General features: G+C 42.0%; 1 protein-coding gene across 3 annotated transcripts in view; it reads right to left on the bottom strand.

Moving 5' to 3' along the window:
- The window catches only part of TRANK1 (tetratricopeptide repeat and ankyrin repeat containing 1), a 73,292-nt gene extending 56,289 nt beyond the window's left edge, over positions 1 to 17,003 (bottom strand). For 2 of the 3 annotated variants that reach the window (XM_075921798.1, XM_075921800.1), the window contains exons 1-2: positions 16,801 to 17,003; positions 82 to 220 (exon numbers count right to left, since the gene is read on the bottom strand). In XM_075921798.1, the coding sequence (XP_075777913.1) occupies positions 82 to 220; positions 16,801 to 16,846 (185 nt within the window). In that variant the 5' untranslated portion in view covers positions 16,847 to 17,003. Of the gene's footprint in view, positions 1 to 81; positions 221 to 11,954; positions 12,074 to 16,800 lie in introns of all 3 variants that reach the window. The other variant, XM_075921799.1, reaches the window with a different exon arrangement.
- Positions 17,004 to 23,620: the final 6,617 nt, after the last annotated feature.

Genomic DNA, 23,620 nt, shown 5'->3' with positions numbered 1-23,620 from the left:
CTATTATCCTCAGATAGCCAGACCACTTATCTTTAAAATGTTATCATCGTTTACTCTGTCATACATTAGCTGAATACTTACATCCTCCACTGAAATAACTGAAAGAGCACAGCTATGGCTTCATCGTAGTTTCTGATGGCCAAGAAATAATTTCCATTTCTGAAGTTGTCATTTCCAGTTTTTTTCATAAATTCTGCATAACTCATGGGATCCATGATAGCTGACAGGAGAAAACACAAAAACAAATGTAAACTCTACTTTTTGCTAGGGTGCAGCTCCTCTCCTCATTCCCCCCCCCCCCCAAAAAAGCGTCCCCACAAAGATTAAGCCGGTTTCTTTTATTAAGGACCTAATCCTGAGAGGTAATAAACAGCTTCTAAGGACTTCAGTGAAAATTATGAGATCAGACCCAGTTGCAACAATAATTCATTTTAGTTCTGGAACCAACATTTTAGTTCATGTAATCCAAATTAATCTCACATTTTACATGGCAATGTCTAAGCAGAACAAAAAAAAAAACATCTTCTCTATCCCAACAGCTGAAGATGGTGAGGTGAAATTGGACCACAGAATTCACTTCGCATTTTCCCTCTTACTATTTTTCTCTCAACCTCTGGCTAGCGGATTTCATCCTTTGTCTGGTAGGTGGTTGTTGGACTCTTATTTTAAAAAAATGGAAGGTAATCTAATTTATTTAAATGGACACTGTGACAGGCTGCTGACTAAGACAGATGTCTACCACTATAGCCTGGTTGAAAAAGGCAACTGAAGCCAGCTGAGAAAGTCCATGCCTGAGGGGCTAATGGGAAACAGCTGTGAGCCTCATTAGCCAGATGGCCAGATAAAGCAGCCAGAGAGGCAGCAAAGAGGAAGTGGAAAGGGAGAAGTAGCCAGAGAGTGGCTGAGTGTGCTCCCCAGCCAACTGGAGAGGGTAGCGGAGTTTCCAGAACTTTGTTCCAGACGCAAATAGAAGGTGGTGGAAAATTGGCACAGAAAATAAAGACACATGGGTTATTGCACAAGAGAGGGTCTCCAGTAGGGATGCAATAGTCTAGTCAATTAATCAGCTTATAGGTTAATGCTATAGACTACACGCATTCCACCCCGAAGTAATCTGTTTAGGAGGCTGGCCAGCAGCACAAGCTGGTAATAAACCATGCTAAGTCTAGGACCTACCCCTGCTGCAGCTATGCATTTCAAGTGTTTTAGGAGCCAGGTGGGCAGGCAGCCCAGCTCAGTTCTGACTCCCACTGGGTGCAGGAGCTCAGACCTCCCTCCCCTCCTCCTTCCCCCCAACAAGAGCTGCTGCAGTGTGGCGTGGCAGGTAGCCAATCCGCAAGGGAAGCTGGTTTTTAAAACTGGCTCACCTCGTGGATCAGCTCCCACCTGAAACCTTGTGCTGCTGCCTCTGGTAGAGAAGCAGCAGCACAGGGTATCAGGGGGCTCTCCGAGAGTGGGGTTGGAGCACACTAGATGTCGGTCCCACCCCTGGGGACTACAGAATAGTCGACTAACCGATAAGAATTCATGAGGTTAATCGACTATTCAATTAACCGATATTTAACATCCCTAGTCTCCAGTTGATTGTGTGACTGAAGAAGGGGTTCCAGGGGCCTGAGCGAGGACCTTGCTACAACACATACATATACCGGAAGAAACCATAAGTGAACCAAATTAGATTTAAAAAAAAAAAAAAAGTATTTTTGAAAAAAACAAAACAAAAAAAACACACAAAAACAAAAACCCAAACCTGTTATTTCTCCTGTGGTTTGATCAGCTTTTCTGGTTAGACAACTTCACAGCAAAACTGCATTACAATCTGATTAAGGCCTAAAAATGTTGTATAAACAAAACAAATATACCCAGCCCAGAGGAGCTCAAAACCCAGCCTAGAAAAAGCTCAAAATCTAGTTTAAGGTAAGACAGACAAGAAAGGGGTGTAACAAACACTCCAGCAGAATATGAAGGGGACAATGACAGAAACCAGAAATATTTTTGCAATTTACATTGCAAAACAAAATTTCTTCATGAAGTAATTAAAGTAGTCACAACATCCAACATGTCTCGGAGAAAGGATTAAAATTCATTAAAATACAGCAATTACTTTGAGAAATGTTTCTGCCAAAAAAACTGCAAAAGTGAAAGAGAAAAAACAAGTTTCAATACTTCACATAAAATTATTTCACATAAACTCCCAACAAACAAATGCATAGCAAAGCATTCCCATCAATTTGGAAATCTTGCACCAAACTCAAAAATCAGAATTTCTGACAGAGAAAGACGTAGATCTGGCCTATACTGGAAGCTAGGAGAACACAGCTATGACACTTTAGAATATGGAAAATCTACACCCCAAATGGTGTTACTATGTCAATCTAAGCCTGAGCACAGATACAAAATGGAAAAATGCTTCATTGATCTAGCAACCATCATGCAAAGAGGTGCATTCCTACTGCGATGGAAAGCCTCCTTCCATTGGTGTAGATTAGATCTATACTACAGGATTATACTCTGTACTTGTCTTCTCTATGGACGTTACAACGGCACAGTTTTATACAGCCATAGCATCCCTGCACGATGCTGCTTATGGTGTCAGAAGGCATTTTGCCGTCATTGTAGGTAATCCTACTCCGTGAGGAGCATTAGCTAAGTTAACAGATGCTTCCTTCCATCAGCCTTGCCACATATATATGCAGCCACAGCTATGGCATGCAGGGATGTAAATTGTAAGTCCTGCTCTACATTTCAAACTTAGGTCAAAGTAGCTACATCACTCAGTGCCATCACCCTGGCCTATGATAGAAGTGGACTTATTGCAGCTGTACCACTGTAGCTGTTATGGGACAGGCTGCACCTCTAAAATCCAGAATTCTCTGGTCCGGCAACATCCATGCTCCAGCATGGCCATAGATGTTCCAGGATCAGAGAGTCCCAGCGCACTACAATGAGGTAGGGACCAGGAGCCATTGTATGGCTCAGTCAGGCTGCAAGGGGAGGCTGGAAGTCAGCGTGCGGCTCATTTGGGCTGCAGGGGGCAGGGAGCTGGGCTGCAGGAGCCGGCTTGTGGCTCAGCTGAGCTTGGGGAGAAGGCAGTAGGAGCTGCCATGGGGCTCAGCTGGGCTGCAAGAGGAGGGGCAGGGAGCCAGCACACAGACTCAGCTAGGCTGGGGAGGGAACCAGAAAGCCTGTGGGGAAGTGGTAGAGGGGGCGGCAGCAGGAGACCTCAAATGACCTCCCCTCATCTGGAAAAATCCCTCATCCAGGACCAGGCAGGTCCAACCTGTATGGACCAGGCCTCAGGCTGGGTAGGACCTTGCTGCAGGAGAAAGACCACTGATTTCAATAGGAGTACTTGAGAAACAAGCTACTAATCAACCTGAGTCAAGATGAAAGAAACTGTCTACCATATTAACAAATGATGAAGACTAGTTTGCACCATTCTGTCTGTGTACAGGGAAGAAATGATGTAGGACAATCCTACATGGAAGGGAGCTCACAGAAACAGTTATATTTTATTTGTTTAAATAAACATTCTACCACCCTGTTTACAACCTAAATTTTACATCATCCTGCTAGTGCCCGAGAATCCAAAAGGAGAACTGATCTGAAATAATCTATAAACAAAATATTAACTTCTACCTACACTAGAAAGCTTTAGGAGATGCAGTAAAGAAACTTTAAATGTGGTCACCCCAAAACAGTTAAAGCAAAGTTTAATTTTTTAGTCTGGATAGGACCTAAGTTTTAGAATTATGCTAAAGCCTTAGACAGGTCACACACAGATGATTCATAATGAAGATGGAACTTTTGTTTCATTCCCCTAAGCTGAATAAAATAAAAATAAAATAAAACTGTGTAAATAATCAAATTAATATTTAATAATATTTTAAAAGCAAATTTTTACCCATGTTGCCTTAAACAGAACTTTTGATACGTTCCCTCCCCCCAAGTCTTTCAGTTTTAATCTATTTATTTTAACTCTACATGCATCTCCTTAATAGCAGCCGCAGGTAAAAATCATGATTACAGGAAGAAAAACAATACTGTGAAATAGTTTCAGCTACTGAAATGTTTTCTTAATATATATTGTGCATGTGTTTGGTTTTGTGTAGACCAGAATATACAACAACTCTAAATATAGCTCAGCTTATCAAGGGTGGACTTTGATTGTTGTTTTTTCAAGAATCAAGGTAGATAATGTACAAGGTGAAGTCTCTGGCTTTTGCCCAAAATTAAAATGTGTTTACTGTAATATTTATTTTAGGGCCATTTAAAGTAAAAAAATTCAACACGACAAAGAAGTTTGACAGACAAGTTATGAAACAATAATAGTGAAAGATCCTTGGTTACAACATTTGTTTGCTTTTTGTTACTGATTTTCTAATAAATTCACATAGAAAGGGGGAAGGGAAGATCGGGAGAGGAAAAAAAAAAAAAAAAAAAAATCAACCAAACATGTGTATAGTGGTTACAGCATTTATCACAAGAAAGATCGAAGCAGCAAGACAGACTCCCTGCAGCCAGCCTGGAAGGGTTCCTGGCCCCTGCACGGCTCCTGCCTCTGGCCTTCCATCAGGTCTCTCTGATCCAGCAATCTCCACAGTCTTGCTGGACCATGGATGTTGCCGAACCATGGAGTCCCAGTTGAGAGATATTCAACCTGTATAAATTACTCTGGATTTACTCCAGTGTAAATTAAATCCGATAAAAGCTCATGTCTTTCCTCAGAAAGAAAAAAGGTAATTGTAAGGAATGGGAGACTGGACAGTTAAAGTGAAGAAGCCACAACTATCTTTCCTGTGCTAAAAGCAAAAGGAGAACTTCTCCACAATTCTTCCCTCTCCTGCTGGGCTGTGGAGAGTTAGGAGAATTCTCCCCTGGTTTCAGTCTATTCTGGGTAGAAAATGACCCAAAACCTATTCCGCAATATAACCAAACCTTGTCTGGAATTTGGCCAGTTTTCAATTTTTGCGATCTCCTGCATTTTTTTTATTCATTCCAGAAGCATTTGTGATGAAATACAGCAAAAAAGTCTCTTCATCCTGTACTGCAGCACAACTAGAAACAGAACTCGAAATCTTGTGACAAAGCATATTCTTTTGCGCTTGCCAGCCAAGGATCTAAAACAGATAGCAACAAAAGAAGTAGGATGATAGCAGTTGACTTCAGTGGAAACAAGACTGGAACAAAAGCCAAGAAATTTAAAAACATCGAAATTTAACAGCTGAGTGCTTATTTAAACAGAAACACTGAACTGCCAATTGCTACATAAAACATGTTGCTCTATGTTCTTCCTGCAGCTTAATTCTCTCTCTCTCTCAAAAAACAGCCAAACATTTGTCTATTCATAGGAGTTCACAACAAAGATTCCATCTATTATTCTGGATTGAATGAGCATAATTATTTATTTCGTGCAACATAAATGAGCAAAATCAGAACCATAAGAAACCAAAGAACATGAATTTCCTGATGGGGAAAAATACTAAATCCGTCACCATGTGTAAATCTTCCTTAAAAAATAAAAATCACAGAAATACTTAAATATAGAAGCCAGGGGGAAAGGGAAGCCATAAAGACCCTTCTCTTCTTTATTAACTAAGTCAATGTAATAGCAAGACCCTGGATCCTGAAAATAATTAAGAATGTGCTTACTGTGAATAGTACCACTGGACTACTCAGAAAATTAAGCACATGTATAAGTGTCTGCAGGATAGCAACCTAAGCATAAAAATCACTAAAACCTGATCTTATTCCTAGTTCATCAAAAGACAAAACTACTGTTGATTTCAGTGGGAGTAAAATTCAGTGTTGCCAAGTCTTTGGATTCTGTTGAGACTCATGATTTGAGGTTTCACTCGTTCCTATAGACTAGGGATCTTAAATTTAGATTAAATCGGCTAAACGAATAGCAGGGGAGTCCCCAGCTGACCTCACACGGCACTGCTGTTTTGAAGCACCCCCGCCTCTTTCCCCACCCCCGCCTCTGACAGAGGCAGGATGGGGAGAAGGGAGTGACTAGTCAAGTAGTGTTTCAACTATCCAATAAGCATTTGCTTATTGGATAGTCGTTCACATCCCTACTATAGACATGTCATTACATCAAAGTCCTAATTTTCTTTCTCTCTCTTTTTTTGGGGGAGAACGGGTAGAGAGGTTGTAGTTGTGGAGAAAAAGCTTAAAGCTGTGATCAGAATCCTAAAGGCTCAAGTGATTTTTTTAAAAATATGATTTTAAGCCAATCTTGATAGTTTGGGAGACCCAATTAATGATTTTTAAACATCTGGTGTTAGCAATACCATAATCAGGAAGTGTGAAAGTTAAAGCCCAAGTCTGTTTATTCAGCCTGCAGGTTCTGGAGTTATACATTTTGTAAGATAAATAATATGTTAAGCTACTTACTTAAAGAGAAAACATAGACTAGTAAGCTATATTGAGTAATATTAACTTTATGTTGCTGTTGCAAGTTCATTGAGAAGTCTCATCTTATGGCAACAGTTACCAGGTAGAAAAGCCCTTTTTTCCCCAAGGCATGTAACTGCCTCCAAAATCCAGAGCTACAAATATTTTTTGTAATAAAAGATGGGGGGGGGGGAATGTTATTGCGACACTGGGAAACAGGAAGTCTCTCCATGCTTGAGGAAATTCATCCTCCAGGAAGTCTTTGTAATCACCCTTCCTGTCATGCAAAATGAATGCAACTTCTTATCCCTGCCCTCAATGACAGACATTACTACATCAGCAGAAAACACCCACCAAACTGCAAAAAGAGTAACTGCCAAACACCTTCAACAGAATTCAGAGATGAAAAAAAGACAAACCACTCCAACAGAAAACGTGAACACTTGCTCAAAAAGCAGCCTCTCTTCCTTCCTTCCTTCCTTCCGGAGAGGGGGGAAAAACCCCAAACAACTGTCAGGCAGAAAGATAGTCTCCCAGCCTCTATCACCACAAACAGATGGAATGTAGTAACATCAGGCCCATTGAATATTATTGTTGCACTGAAAGGTCCCAAAAGGCACCCAAGGGAAACTGCAGCACTTTACACTTTGTTCCTTATATACTGCACAAAAGTTTTCAGCCTGCATTGAAATAGTTGTTGTATGCAAAGATTAGAAAAACAAAATAGATTAGGAAAACAAAATAGAACTTTTGAAAAAATTGGATTTGTCTCTGCATTCAATAGTAAAGATGCCCCCAAAAAAATCTTAAAATGGCAAGATAGGCTGTTATTTGGCAATAGTGATGTTCCTACATTCTAACTCAGTCCGGGTCTACACTTAAAAATTAGACCACCCTAATTAGGTCACTCAGGATTGTGTAAAATTCCATGCACTGAGTGCCATGGGGTGGTTGCCCCTTACTCTCAGGATAGACACAGCAAGATCAACAGAACTCTTCAGTTGACTCAGCAACTGTGTCTGAGGCTTTGTCTATGCTAAGCAACTTTTAGGGAGACAACTGGGTGGCAAAAAAGTCAGGCAACATAGCCACCGTTGACTCTTTTGTTGACAAAATACTTCCACCCCCAGTGAGCTGCACTCCCTTTGCCAACAGGAGAGCTATCCAGCTGACAAAGGGCTGTTCAGATGGCTATTTGCTGTTGGCAAAACTTTTGTCTTTTGCTGGGGTGTCATTTTAACACCTCTGAATAACATAAGTTATCATTCAGTTCTAGTGTAAACACAACCTCAGAGAGATGCATTAACCACGTCAATATAAGAAATGTCTATATTGCAATGGCATAGCTGCAGCACTATGGCTATGTCGTTGTAGTGCCTACAGTGTTTAAATGAGAGTCATAATATCTAGTTGTGACCCAAACAAATGAAAATTTTAAGCACAGGAAAAATATACTTGTCAAATTTGTACAGGGCGTTCCCCAAGGCCTGTTTAGGCTAAGGGAAAAGGTGTTTTGTTTTGCTTTTTGTTAGGGAGCATATTTTAATTACTATCTACAACTGTGTTAGCACCTACCTAAGACATGTTTTAAATACCTTTAAAAATGTGTTTGCTACTGTTTACATTTACAAGGTCTACATTTTGTGCGATTCTGTGCAAAGGGCAGCAGGTGGCTCCTGTCACTCCATGACTAATTCTCTGACTGGCTTTCGCACACCCTCTCACATCACACAATACAGTGAAACCTCAGAGTTACGAATACCAGAGGAAAGAACTAACCTGTCAGCCACACACCTCATTTGGAACCAGAAGCATGCAATCAGGTAGCAGCAGACACAAAATAAATAAAGCAAATACAGTACAGTACTGTGTTAAATGTAAACTACTAAAAAAATAAAAGGGGAAGATTTCAAAAGGTGAAGAAACGGTCTCTGTGCTTGTTTTATTTAAATTAACATGGTTAAAAGCAGCATTTTTCAGTCAATGTCCACTTGTAAACTTTTGAAAAAAATCACAATGTTTTGTCCAGAGGTACGAGCCACCTCCATTCCCAGTAACTGAGGGAATACTGTAATTAAAAACTCAGCCTGGATACACAAGCTAAAAAGTAAAGAAATATCAAGACATGGGGATAGTAGGAAAGTATGTGCCTGTTTGTGTTAGCCCACATGTGTTTTCAGTTATTCACCTGAAAAAAATTTGGGCCATGGGCAGTCCCTGATCCTGTGCCTGACAGCAAGTGGGGCTTTGTGCGTGGACAAAAGTCCACATTCACACTATCAACTGCAGTATCAGACAGTACTTTATTGCTCATTTTCAAGGGGATGTACGGACATTGCAATTTATGATCTGTCTAGAACGACCATGTCAAGGATCCTGCATTAATAACTAAGCTAACTTTTTCCCTCCTGAAAAGGAAGCAACAGTTCTAGTTTCCCAGCTAAATGAATTATCCACATCCAACTCAGCATTGTGTTGGATCTTCATGGTGACTTGTGGCCTTAAAAATTAGGCTTATACTCTTTTGTTTTATCATCTATGTAAGTGTATGGCCCAAAAGTTTCTGGTGTCTCTAACTTTAGATATACCCCTCCTGCCAGCCAAAATAATAAGCATCCAGAAGTTAATTTCTGCTTGTTTATTACCTTAGAAATATCAAGATTATCTAGTCTGATTTTCTCTGGTATTGTGGGAAGAACTGTTGTATGGCTCAAAGCATGTATTTCACTAATTCATACTTTAATTGGAAGCTAAGGATACTGAAACAAATCAGAAAATGTTCAGAGAACACAACAAAAGCTGGCCTTCTTTCCATGACACAGAGCCAGAAAAATAATAACAGAGCCTTATTTATTGCCCCTCAGCTTTAAACAAGGATGCATCTGGAAAAAGATATATCATTTGGACATTTCTCACACCACAATACAACCTATTAATTGCCCTTACTTTATGGCTCTGAACCCGTCATAAACTTTGTATGCAGAGACCTTTGTTTTGTACCCACCCAGGTTCAGGGCCTAAGCTGCTTTTTAAGGGAATGATTATACTCAACCCAGGAGCGTGCCTCCCACGAGTATGAGGTAGACAGACTCATACTAGCTTTGCTCAAGCGAACATGCTAAGAATGGCAGTGCAAACGTTGCAGAACAAACAGCAGCTTGGGCTAGCCACCTAAGCTCAGACCTGGGAATCATGCAGGCTTGAACTCTCCCAGCTGCAATGTTGACGTACTGAAAGTGGGCCTACAATACTTTAAGAGTCTTCATACTGATCAGGCTCTTTTGCCCATGTCCTGAAATGCACACAAAGTTATATCCCAACTAAGGATGCCAGTTCCTTTAATTCCTGGCACTCTCAGAATTATTCTTAGATCCTTGAGCAGATACAAAATATGTATCCACATCCAGATCTGCAAAAACAAGCCGTGGATATAAAGCAGATATCTGTGGATTTGCAGGGCACTAACTACCAGGTGGGCTGACAATCCTAATTCTAAACCATGATAGCTGTACCACAAAACGAAAAAGTTGGTTATTAGCACTTTTAAATAATCCTCACAATTATCACCCACTGACATTTGTAAATATGTTGAAAGATTTTTTTAAAATGTTACAAGATTGAATACATTATGATAAATTATAGATAAAAATTTAGATATGGTCTCTTCGGGACTTGAAGAGAGAGAGTGTAAAACATATAGACCTGAATTTATGGACGAGGGGTTCTGACTCGCTGCTGGGTGCATCTGATCAGAAGCAATTTAGGTTATTATCCCAATTCAGGTTACAGAGAGAGCGAGAACACTGAAAGGTCTATCTCAGAAAAGTAATTTTGTGGCATGTGGTAAGGGCACTCAAACGGAGGACAATACCAATTCATTAAAATATTTATTAAAACAAATGAAAGAACAACATATATTAGGGAAGCATGAGGTTACATGAACATAATACAATTCTTGGACTCCCTTTAGTAACATCTTTAAGATAAAGAAAAGATAAAGAAATACTTAAGCTAGTACTTAGGATACTTACATAATAACACCCCTTCCTGAAGGCCTGATGTTAAGAGACATAGGACCAGTCTTGCCTCTGGTATGCCCAATGAAGTTGAAGGTCGAAGCATGTAGAGTGCTGAGTGGCTAAGCCACAGTTTCTAAACATGGTTAGCAAAACCACTCTGAGAAACCTGCTAACTGGCTGCTGCGGTGTGTTTATTTACGGCTCCACGGCCACAGAGCCTTGCGGCTCCACTGGCTCCAGTATGCCATTTGCTTCCCATGGCTCCCCAGAGTCAATGGAAGCCACGAGGCTTCGTGGCCGTGGAGCCAGTAAACAAACACACCAGAGCGGCCAGTGAGTAGGTTGGTTTGGCAGACCACGTTGAGAAACACTGGGCTAAGCTAATTGCCATTGGCAGAGAAGCTCAGAGTGCTCTTTCAAGCTCAAAAAGCTGCAATGACTACAACTCCTTTTGCATTTTAGCTTCAATATTTTTATAGGGGCCTTGACGCTGTTTGATTCTGGCCCAATCTACCATGCCCAAATTATTATTTCCTCATCCTAAGAAATCTTCAGGTACACTTACTATAGGTTAGTAGATTATGATGCTTATCACTATATATTAATGAGGATTAGCTCACTCCTGAAACCATTACCTTTGGCCTGTCTTACAACTTCTCTGACCTGTAATCTGTCCTGTGGTTACCAAGCTGTTCTGGGCACTGGATGAACTGACTCAGTGTAGGTTCAGTTTTCCTATTTAATTCCCCAAAGTCAAGGAACAGCCAAACAGGCATTTTATCTAGGCCAAAGGTCACTTATGCTAACTTACTCTATTAATTTGCTTTAGCTGTTTAAACAGGATACAGGCTTGTAGGTTTCTTGAACTACAGCTTAATACTATGGATAACCACGAATACCTGGATGAATACCTATAGCGAACACTATAGGCAGGGCTCGACAAATCCGCTTATCTACTCGCCTGTGGCAAGTAGATTTCAGCCGGTTGCCCCGTTCACCGGCAGTTTGCGCATGCGCACTGCGGGGCTGGTGAGTGGTTTTCGCCGCAGTTTGTTGAGCCACGACTATAGGTATATATACTGTATAAACTGGATAACACAACAATAAAGTATAAATTAACTCAAGAAATGCATGTTATCTGGTATGGCAGGCAAGCAACTTAACCTTATGGGCTACAGGAAGTATAACAGCCTGACATGCACAGCTCCGAGAGGTGTAGCTAGGAAAAGGAGGAAGGAGATTTCTGACACTCTCAGCAGTTGGTGTTTGTAAATGTTTGCCACTCCCTGGTAAAGATACTAATGCTAGATGTATCTAGGAAATTAACAATGTGAGGATGCTTGGGATCACAGAAATCAAAGCGATAGTAAAGGATCTTGAGATTAAAACTGGCCTGGAAGTTAAGGGACTGGGACTCAAGAACATTTGGGCTCAATGACCAGCTTTGACACAGCCATCCTGTGTGACCTTGAGCAAATCACTTAGTCTCTCTTTTCCATTTGTACAACTGGGATAATAATTCTTCCTTTCCCCCACCTTTTATCTGTTGTGTCTATTTAGGCTGTCAGCTCTTCAAGGCAGGTCACGTCTCTTACTCTGTATTTATAGTGCTTAGTGCAATAGGACTTCAATCTCTGCTGTGGTTCCACGCACAACTAAAATGCAAAAGATAAACATCATATTTAGTTGATTTTCAGGAAGGGTCGACAATGAGTGAGAGGCAAGCAAAGCTACAAAAAAATATGCAAGCAAAAGCAATTAGTAGAAGGATTACTTCAGATCTCCCATTAAACCACAAATAATCTTTGTTGCTATTTCTAAAAGGAGGGGAAGGATGTTTTAGTGATAAGGGCTATAGAATAGAATTTGGGAGACCCAGATTAAATTCCCTCTTCTGCCACTAACTGGGAGAGATCTTGGGCAAATCATTTAACCTCTCCGTATCGGATAGTCAACTAGTCCCTTGACTGGTCACTTCCCCCACACAGCAAGGGGGGGGAAGCAGGTTGCTGGTGGGGAGCCAGCTTAAATGCCGGTTCCCTCAGCACCATATCTCCGCAAGGGGCAGGGGAGTAGCAGGTACCAGGTGCGAGCTGGGAATCAGCTGATTCCTGGCTCATGCCCAGTCCCAGATGCTACGACTCTGCTTTTTAAATGTATTAAAAATCGTAAGCACAGCGGGGGGGACCCAGCGCGAGCCGGCTGCATCTCCCCTGCTGATCAATCCATCGACTGGTCGATGGAAAATCCATTGACTGGCCGATTAGTTAATTAACCTATATTTAATCCCCCCTAATCTGTAATATGGGGATAATAGCATTTTCCATTCTTGACTGATTTGGAGCGTCTCTGTGATAATTTAGGACTACTCTGTGCTGACCTGCTTCTTGGGATGTTTACTGCATAAAAAATGATTTAGTTTAATAGGGTACATTAAGGAAAACAACCAGGAAGGAAATCAAAATGGTTGAAGATAAACCACTTATCAGTTGTTAAAAGGCAATGCCAGAACTTTGACAATTCAACCTCCTGACTACAGCCCATGTACAAAACTGGGTTGATGAGTAGGGCCAATGCCCAAGAACCTAAAGATCAAGAAGTGCTAGAATAGCTGAAAAATGGATTCCCTCAAGAGGAAGACAGCTATTCAGGATCTGCGGGGGTATCTGCAGAAGTTAGGTAAGATACCACAGGAAATGATTTAGTTAAGATAGACAGGGATATAGACTGTTTTAAAACCCTTTAAATGCTTTGTTCCTGCTGTTAGACAACAATTTGGTTTTAAGAGTGCTGTCTGGCCACTATACACGGGCCCCCCTCCCCCGAACGCAAGAACTGTAGGTGCTGGGTCGGTCAGATCTGGTGTGTGAGCATCATCAGTACACAGGTATGGTAGCTCAGAGCCCAGTGTACGAATGGAAGGAATGTGGAATTCCACCCCATGACAGAGAGATAAAGGCACCAGGGTTGCACTCAGAGAAACAGCAAAAGGAACAGAGGTGCAGGTAGCATTCTAAGTAAAAGAAGACCTTACACCATGAGAAAGAATCTGGGAGGGGCAGGGATTTTTTTTTTTTAAATTAAATTCACAGGCAGTAGCACAAATATCAACTGTCACCGAATATGCATGACCTCAAGTGCTATGATTTTTCCAACAAGCTGAGGAATGGAAGTGCAAGTCCATGCACACTGTTCTTATGCTGGGTGCAGACTGTAGCACACAGCCATTTCAGTTGGAGTAGCAGTTTGGGGCGGAAGAGAGAAGAATTAGCAGCTGGTTTTACATGAGGCACAGTAGCCACCCTGCAGCCAGTTGGAACACAAGCGCCAAGCTAGAGACCAGTGAGCCTGGATGCCTGCTTCCACCTCCCACAATTTTTACAACACCAAGTCTCAGGTGAAGTTCACAGTTTCAACTTAGTATGTGAGACTGTGATTTTTACAGGGCTCTAGCCACGAAATCAAGGAAGCTAGTCACAGAGCAAGATACTATTTCAGTAGGAGTGAAGATATCACATCTGTCCCTTTGAGATCAGTGGATGAATAGGGCTATAGGTGTGGAAAGCATGACTCTTTGCTCCTACCCAGTCTTAATTATATAAACTGTATTCATCCCACTTAGATTCTGAACTCTAGGATAAGTCTAGCGAGGCCCCATGAAAACATATAGTAAAATGCACAGAATTTCATTTTATTGCCCTCTGACTTAAATACAAGAATTAAATGTGAATCTGATTAATTTAATGGTGTAGTTCTTTGTCACAGAACTAGCCAAAAGCCACTGTGGTTTTATTTAAAAAAAAAGATATAATTAGGCATGATATTCTTGCTCACCTTCCCCTCCTCAAGCCAAAACTTAGCACTACACGTTAACTTCTGTTTAACTGATAGTTGTCTATCCCAGTGTTTCTCAAACCTTTTTTTTTTTTTTTAATATAAAGTATCCCTTTCTCAAAAAAAAAAAAAAAAAAAAAAAAGTATCTCCCAGTACCTACAGTTTTCAGACACACAATTTTTTTTCTACCATTGCAACACATTTGTTTAAACAATTTAATCATAGAAGGGTGGGTGATAAAATTTTTTGGTATAAAAAAGTAAAAAAAAGAATAAAGTGCTGGGAAACTTAAAACAAAAATTCAGTTCTCCAAATTTTAGTTGTGTTGAAGTACCTCCCAGATTTTTCTTGAGTATCCCTAAGGGTACTCGTACCACCAGTTGAAAAAAACTGGTGTATCCAACATTGTATAAAGCAAGGGAGGAGGAATAGCTCAGTGGTTTGAGCATTGGCCTGCTAAACCCAGAGTTGTGAGGGGGCCATTTAAGGATCTGGGGCAAATCTGTCAGGGATGGTACTTGGTCCTGCTGTGAGGGCAGGGGACTGGACTCAGTGACCTCTCAAGGTCCCTTCCAGCTCTATGAGATGGTATATCTCCATATAAGTTTCCAAAACAGAACTGTGGTCTGAATTTGGTCCTTTTATCCAAAGTAGTGTTATCCTATCATTGTAACAGGATAGGATTTTTTTCTCTTTTAGTTTATGTTATCACCTCTTCCTCTCTAACGATGATAATACCAGGTCTTCTCTCCAGGAGGAATAGATGTGTAAACCAGGAGTTACTCTCTATGGGTGTGTCTACACTGCAGGGCTTAACTCAAAATAAACTATGCAAATTGAGCTGTCAATTGCATATCTTATTTTGAAATAGCTTATTTCAAGATAGGGAGCATCTACACAGCACTTATTTCGAAAAGGAGCACTCTTCCTTCAGTTTCCCTTATTCTTTCTACAATGAGGGTTACAGGAGTCCGAGTAAGAAATCCTCCAACTTGACAGGATTTTGACACTATTTTGAAATAACTGCCTGCTGCGTAGACACGAACTAAGTTATTTTGAAATAGTACTAGTTATTTCAAAATAGTGTTGTGGTGTAGACTTACCCTAAGAAGCAACTTTGGAATTCCTATATAAATACAATCTCTGTGAAGGAAATATTGCAAATTGTTAACTCTGCCTTACATCCATAAGGGGTGGTAGGAGGAAAGCAACTTTGAAAAACCTAGTTTACATCAGCCTCCAGTTTCCATCACACTTTAAACACTACAAGATGTGATCCAACCCAGAAAAGACCAAGTCAATGGGGTACCTGAAACTTGTTTTACACAAAGCTGGACAGACAACTATTAGAGATGATCTAGAGCATACTTGATACTGCTGGGAGGGCAGGGGACTGGACTTGATCTCTCAAGGTCCCTTCCAGTTCTAGTATTCTATGAGTCTAGGATTCTAAGGTTTCCTAGCACTGCTGATGGAGCTGAATCAGATCAGCAATGGTGAAAAATCTCTGCAAGATTTCCCTGGTATAGGCAAAGCCATTTGAGAACTGGGAATACAATTCTACAAATCCTGACTCCCTCATCTGTGGTAAAACTGTCTATATTCAACCCCGAAGAGTTAAATGCATCAATTTTCACAGCTGCATGGGGAAATTACTGGACTCCTAAGATTTTCCAGGAGATCTGGAATCCTTTTACCGCTTGGAATAAATCACAATTATCTATTTTTGTAATATTGCACAACTGCTGGTTTGTTTTTGAACAAACCACCAAGAAAAAGATTAAAAGAAAAACAAGCATTACAGGGATGAAAAGTGCAGAAACCATTCACTTTACTTTTTAAACAAAAAAAAAAACTTTTCAGTTTGCAGAGAGATTTTAAAAAAAACCAAACAGCAACAGAATAATCCCAGTGGGAAAAGTGAGTCCAACTCCATTAGAATACGTGCTCGTTTCCAGACTGCACTAAAGAAGTCCCGCCACATTCTTAAAGGCAGATTCACACACACAATCAGTCCCACTTTTTGGAGTGCTCTATAAACACGTCATCAAAACACAAACAAACCACACACGATGCACCCTGCGGGTGAAAGAACAAAGATGGCCTCATAATTCACCTCACATCCAGGCAAGCCTCTAAAATTATCTACACCCGTTATTTTGCATATGTAGAATATGTCTCATCCCTTCCTTTTTAAGGAACATGGACCCTCTCCTACGTTCTTGGAACACCCTCACTAACTTCAGTGGAAGTTTAGGGTGCCCACGGAAGGTGGAATTAGGCACCCCGCCCCCTAAAGAAATACATCTTTCCATGCACTGCAGTCCTGCCGAAGGAGGGAATTGAGTAGAGCTGGTTAAGGGAGGATGGTCTCTGGACCCTCTCTCTATATTTCAGTCTGCTGCGGAAATGAGGGAAGGGGGGGGGTCCATGTACTGCACTAAGTGCAACCAGCCCAAAGCAGAGGTGCATGCTGCTTTCTCCTGCAGGCAGTTCCCTGGCTTGCTGCACCGCCTATGGATGCAATGGCGACGTCCACCCTCCTACCTGGTAAATCTCGAAGGGGCTGCAAGACACCAGTACGCGAAGGCATTTGCCGCTGCAGCTTCTGTTTGCACCTCCATGCCTCGCAGCTGTGCGGAGCGGCCTGGCGCTGCCCAGCTGCTGCCCGTAAACAAAACCCATCCTCTCACGGGCGCGCTCGCTCCACACCCAGGCCTGGGTGGGCCACGTTCTAACCCCGCCCTCTCAGCTACGTCATTTCGGGGAAATGGGCGGCGAGGTGCCGGTGATGGAATTTTGAGCAGCTGAGACTTCGAAAATCGAAACCTGGATGTTTGCGCCTTCTGAGCCAGCCACCCCTGACCCGACGCACACACGAGCTCAAGAGGCTGCGGGGTGGGGGTAGGGAGAACAGGACGTGACCCCTGGCCTTTTGCACGTTGGGTGGCATCCCCTCTACCTTTCTTTATGGAGTCAGCTCCCAGTGTTAACCTACCTGTAAGATATTTAAGCTCTTATTAATGGAGATGGTAGAAAGGACAACATTAATAAAGAGCCTTACATCTTGATTACCAATCTAATTACCCCCTCCACCTCTACTTTGGAATCCATATTTTAGTGATTGCTTATTCACCATTAAGATGTGTACGTGCTGCTGCAAAGTTTAAATGGTGATTTCAAATTTCTCCAAACTTTGCGTCCTGTGGGTTTTGTCATCCTCGCTCTGAAAACATTAGGGTGCAAAAGGGATTTTGCTGTGTTTCCTGGAGACATTTTAATGTTGTTATTATTTTAAAGTGCACGAGTCAAAATTATGCTTCTGAATAATACATTATTATTACTAAATATTGGGAGACAGCTTTTGGGTTACAAATAGAGCAAAAGAGCAGAAATCTATCATTGCAGAGCCATTAGCTTGCTCTGTGACCTTGTGCAAGTCTCTTAAGGCCTAGTGTTCAGTGAGAAGTGTAAATGGTCATAGTGTATGGAAATCATGCTTTTAGTTTTCCTGTCTATAAAATAAGGATATTATGTACTCATCTTCAATAAGTACTATAAGATTCTTGAATAATATGTTCTTAAAATTGCAGAGTACTACTACTACTAATATATCCTATGTATTGCTAACTGGAGGATTTAAAAAAGTTTAAATGGCTCAATGACTTACTCAATATGTAAGTATGCAGAGATTTCACTCATTAATGGACTTATAAGTAGCCATTCTTCTACAAAATAATTTAGCAAGCCAACTACGGACAGAGAGAGTGGAATTGACCTTTATATGTAAATTTGACACTTGTCTCCCTTGGCCTGAAAAAAGACTTGAACTGATTAACATATTATAAAACCAGTTTTCCATATATTCAGCACCCCATTGACATCAAATGTTAAGTATGGGACACTTTCAGCACACTCAATTAGCCTTATTAGCACCTGGACAACTGCTATTATTTTCTCCCTTTTTATTCTGAGAGTCCCCCTTTTTAACTCTGCGCAAGGTCATCTCATCTGAAGAAGTGGGTTTTGCACATGAAAGCTCATGATACTATATATTTATATATATATATATACATACACACACACATACACACACACACACACAGTTACAACCATTTTTGTAAGTGCAGAAGGGGCCAAAAAACCCCGACTTACGTTCTCAGCCTGCATTTACGACGGCGCACAACGCCCCTGACTTGGATTGTGTTAGTCTTTAAGGTGCCACAGGATTGCTCATTGTTTTTAGAGGATTCATGTATATTAAGTTTCAATAGCACCTTTCGTCAGAAAGCACTGTACAATACTGATGCCTCGACACCTCATTGAAGTAGGAAATTATTTCTGTATTAATTTTAGAATGAGACAATCTGGTGTGTATAAGAAAATGGAAGCTGCACATTTTTAAGCAGTTTTGAAACTTTCAAATTCCAGTTTTTGAGATCTATTTTAATTAAAATAAATTGATAGCCTACAGCAAAGATGAATAATTTGCTAATGTATTTTTCGATAATTGTTTTTGTTACACACCAAGCTTTTAAAATGAAGCATTTCAATAATGAGAGCTGTTACAATCAATTGATCTCTTAATATACACAAAGTAATAGAGACTAACAAGTCTATTTTCTACAAAGAGCATTTTCAGAACTTCTGTTGTAGCATCACATATAGGGTACTCGTAACTATAGTGACATTGGAGATTTTTACTACATCATTTAACTCTGATCAGAGAACATCTAGACAACATGTTGGCAAAAACACACCTTGTGCATCTACACTAGTGCTCCCACCATTGCTAGGATCGGTGCAGATGTATAGGTGCTAGAACAGAGAGAGAAGAACATTAGAAATTACTCTGCATCATTTTATATATGAATATAAAATTGTATATATGAATGAGCAGAAGAAGAGAGTCCCTGGGTGAGATGCAGCAGTTTTTACTCAGGCAAAACTTGCACTCACTGACAAAATGTGTATAAACCTGTTGCCAGGGCTGAAGCCTGGCTCTTAGAGGTGACAACCAGATGCAAACTTGAAACTAAACATGCTTTCTGCGTCATCACACTTAAATGCACGCATGCAGTTTCACTTTAGCCATCCAACATTCATTCTGATAAAAACTTCTTGCACAATTCTGCTACAGAATTCAGTAGAAACTATGGCCTAACACACCCTGACAACAAACATGCATGACGTACCACCAAGAGAGCAATCATACTTTAAAAATGAGTCACATGACAGGAAAATGAAACTTTGTATTTCTTCTGCACACTGCTTTAAAAATGAAACTTGGCAGTACTAGAACCATAACTTGTGAGTCTTCCCCTCCCACTGAAAGTGAAAGGGATAATTCCAAATCCTGCAGCCCTGCTCAATATAGGGTTGCCAGATGGTTTCACCAAAAATACTGGACCCTCCCCTCCACCTCCCCAAAAAAAGCACCAGAAACATTTTTTGAGGGGGGAAAAAAGAAAAGCTAGGCCACCAAAATGCAGTCGCGGTATTTTTCTCGATTTCTTTACCAGACAAAAGGCAACCCTACCTCCATACATGCATGCCAGGTTTCTGTGAACTGCTAAGTTTCATCTGTAAAGCTGAGTGTGCTCAGAACAGAAACTGAATGGAAATGGACCGTTTTATGGAGGCAGTACTGAGGCCTGCTTTACACTGGGAGTTTAGATCAAAATTAGCCACATTAGATCAGTTTTCTAAACAATGAGTCCACACCACCAAGCCTGTTCCATCAACTTTAAGGGTCACTAAAGTTCATTTTGGTACACCGCTTTTCATGAGGAGTAACAATAAATTCAACTTTGCATGGTTGACTTTAGGGTAGTGCAGACACAGCGCTGTGAAAGTCGACGTTCTTAGTTTCCGGAGGGAGTCCTATACTGCCCTGCTGTGACCGCTCTGGCCAGGACTTTCAACTCTGCTGCTCTCCAGATACTCAGGAAAAGCCTTGGGAAAAATTGAATTCCATTTCCTCTGTGATCAGCATTGTGAGCAGACCTCGGTGCAGGTAGCACATCTCAGCAGCACATCTGACCAAGAATGCCCAGGGTCACAAACAAGCTCTAGCAGGGAACATGTAGGAGATCCTGGACCTCACTATTGTGTGGAGAGAGCAATCTGTTCTCAACGAATTACAAACAAGCAAAAGCAATGCAAAGGGCATTGGGAAGAAAGGATACACCAGAGACACCCAGCAATGCTGTGTGAAAGTAAATGAGCTGAGTTGAGTGTTCCAAAAGACAAAGAAGGCAAACGGATGGTCTGGATCATCACCACTTCAGTGAGCAGCTGCATGTGATCCTATAGAGGACCTGACCAGCTTCTTTAGCTAGTCCATGGATTCCACCCAAGAGTCCAAGACACATCTCTGGCAGCCTCAGGCAGCAGCATGGAGGACAGTGTGGAGGAGGAGGAGGAGAATGGTCAGCAGCCTAGTGGGGCAACAAATTTCACTGACAGCCAGGACCTTTTTTATAACTTTGGAGACAATCCCTTCCTCCCAGGACATTTTGCAGATGGGGCCTGATGGCAGGAAAGGCACTACTGATGAATTCACATTTTTTAATCATGCTATAAGTGAGGTAAGACAATTGGGTGTGATCTGTGGCAGCCAGTCTGCCTACCCAATGAGGGCTCCCCATAACAGCTTGATAAGGTGTCTGGAGATGGAGAAGGAATCCTCTCTGCACATCTCCATAAAGCTCTCATAGAATAACTCTTTAATCTTTTTCACAGAGTTTCTGGGGACACTTGCCTTATTCCATCCTCCGTGGTGGGACAAGCCAGCAGCAGTAAGTGGTCTTGTGTCATTGCAGCATAAAGCATTGCTGCATAAGGTCCAGGTTTCTGGCCACATTCAGTCAGTATCTGCTCTCTATTATGCTGTGTGATTCGGAGAAGACTGATATCTTGCATGGTAGCCTGGATGAAGCAGGGGAAGCTATCAACTGATGTTGCTGCAGTAAACCTTCATTTGCTCATCCCCAATTAAACATGTCTTGAGCCCCTGCCCTGCCACCATGCCCAGACCCCTCCCCTCTCCCTCTCACATGCTCCTGTGGGAAGGGGAAGTTGTACTCTTGGGCAAATGCGGGGTATCCGGTGAGGCCCTGCCTTGCTTTGTTGCCCTGCCTGGACCCTCTCTCACCCACAAGTTTGAGCTCCAGCCTATCCCTTATCATGTCTGCCACCAAAACAAGTCCAGCTTCTCCCCTAAGATCTCTGTGGTGTACCTGTTACTTAGTGGGTGCTTAAAAGCATAACAATGGCCTTGTACATAACACGTTCCTATTGGCTTTAGACAGACTTTCCTTTTGTGCTAAGGGATTAAGTTTTACACTCAATATTGTATCTCCTGTCAAGTCTGTCCTTCACTTTTGTTACAGGGGGTGCAGCAGCAAGCATGCTGCACATGTCCCTAGCTCCACCAGCTGTCTGGCTAGCACAAATCCACAGGTGAAAACATACTAGGGATGGTATGTTCAAGGAAAAAATGCCATCCTCCCATTTGGATAGGGAGTGATTAAGTGGAGGAAAACGCTGCTGCAAGAGATGCAAGCAGAGCATGAGGACAGGAGAGCATGCAGGGAACTGGAAGTAAAAAACCAGGAGAAAGTCTTGACAGTCATGGTGGATATGATGAATCACATGGCGACCTTCCAGGACAGCCACATGCACATGCACCACCTCCAGTCTTGTGGACCAACATTCCCTCCTCACTGGGTTCCATAGCCTCCTCTCCCAAAGGCACTAGAATGCGGGGGGGGAGGAAGGGTATCAAGGGCAGCCTCACACTCAACCCCCAGGGACGCATCCCAGAGCAAAAGGCCGTCCTTCTCACACTAGTGATCACCCTCCCCCAAAACTTCCATCCTGAACTCTGTTTCTGTCCCTGTGCTGTGTCCCCTAAATAAAAATGTATGATTTCTGAACAACAGTTTCTTTATTGCTTGTGTTAAAGTGGGGAGGGGTTTAACAGTGTTTAAGGCAAGCACACTTAATGCAGAGGCACCTGGTTAACAGCAACATGCATGACACTGTCTCACATCACTGTCTGCATGGGTGTCAGGTATGTAAGGTGGGGGAAACTCTGCCTTCCCAAAACCACCAGGCATAGGCCCGCCCACACTCCATTCCTTGCAATAGGCTTTCTGGGGTGGAGTGTTGATGCCCCAAGGCCCACCCTCTGCACGCTCTGGGGCTAGAGAGGCTGGGACCATGCTGCACCCCCCGACCTCCTCTGGGGCTGGGGAGGTTGGGGCCATACCACACGCCCTCTTCCCTCCCTGGAGCTGGGAAGAATGGAGCGAGCACACACCTGCCTGCTCCCCTCCCCGCTCCATGGTTGGGAGGGGGACTGTGCACACAGCATGCTGCCCCGCCTCCCTGTGGGGGCGGGGAAGGGGCAGAGCCTCAGAAGAAGAGGTGGGGCTGGCAGTGGGGCTGTGAGCTTGCCTCCCCAGCCATGCCTTTACCAACCACCCATGACTGTTGGGCCATTCATAAAGCTGTTTTTTCAGAGTCTCTCTGATTTGCAGTGCTCTTCTCCATGCTCTCCTTATTGCCCTGATGTCTGGCTGCTCATAATTACTGGCTAGGTGGTGTGCCTCAACCCCTCTACCCTGCCATATAACTTTCCCCCTCATTCTCACAGATATTATGGAGCACACAGCAGGCTGCCAATACAATGGGAATGTTCCTTTCGCTGAGGTCTAACCTAGTCAGTAGAATGCAAAGCCCGATTCTTTCAATCATCCCTTATATGGAACTGCTTCCAGGTTGGTGTCATCCACAAACTTCAGAAGTGTACTCTCTATGCCATTATTTAAATAATTGAAGAAGATATTGAACAGATATTGCAGAACCCCCCTCATTATGACCTTGCAGCATGACTGAACCACTGATGATGACTCTCTGGAAATTGTTATCCAATCAGTTATGTACCCACTTAACAGTTGCTCCACCTAGGTTATATTACCTTAGTTTGTTAATGAGAAGGTCATGCAAAACTGTATCAGAAGCTTAACTGTATTCTAGGTATACCACATCTACCATTTCCCCTTTATTCACAAGGCTTGTTACCCTGTCAAAAATGTTATCAGGTTGGTTCGATAAGATTTGTTCTTGACAAACTCATGGTTACTATTAATTATCACCTTATTATCTTCCAGATGTTTGCAAATTAATTCCTTAATTATTTGCTTCATGATCTTTCCTGGTACAGAAATGAAGCTGACGACTCTGTAATTCTTTGGATGTCCTTATATCCCTTTTTATAGATGGGCACATAGTACTCTTTTCCAGTCTTCTGGAATCTCTCCTGTATCTCAGGACTTTTTTAAAATAATAGCTAATGGCT

The sequence above is a fragment of the Pelodiscus sinensis genome, chromosome 2 (assembly GCF_049634645.1).
Source record: "Pelodiscus sinensis isolate JC-2024 chromosome 2, ASM4963464v1, whole genome shotgun sequence".
Classification (NCBI taxonomy): Eukaryota; Metazoa; Chordata; order Testudines; family Trionychidae; genus Pelodiscus; species Pelodiscus sinensis.
Note: the sequence above shows the minus strand (reverse complement) of the source record. Positions and strands in the feature narration are given on the sequence as shown.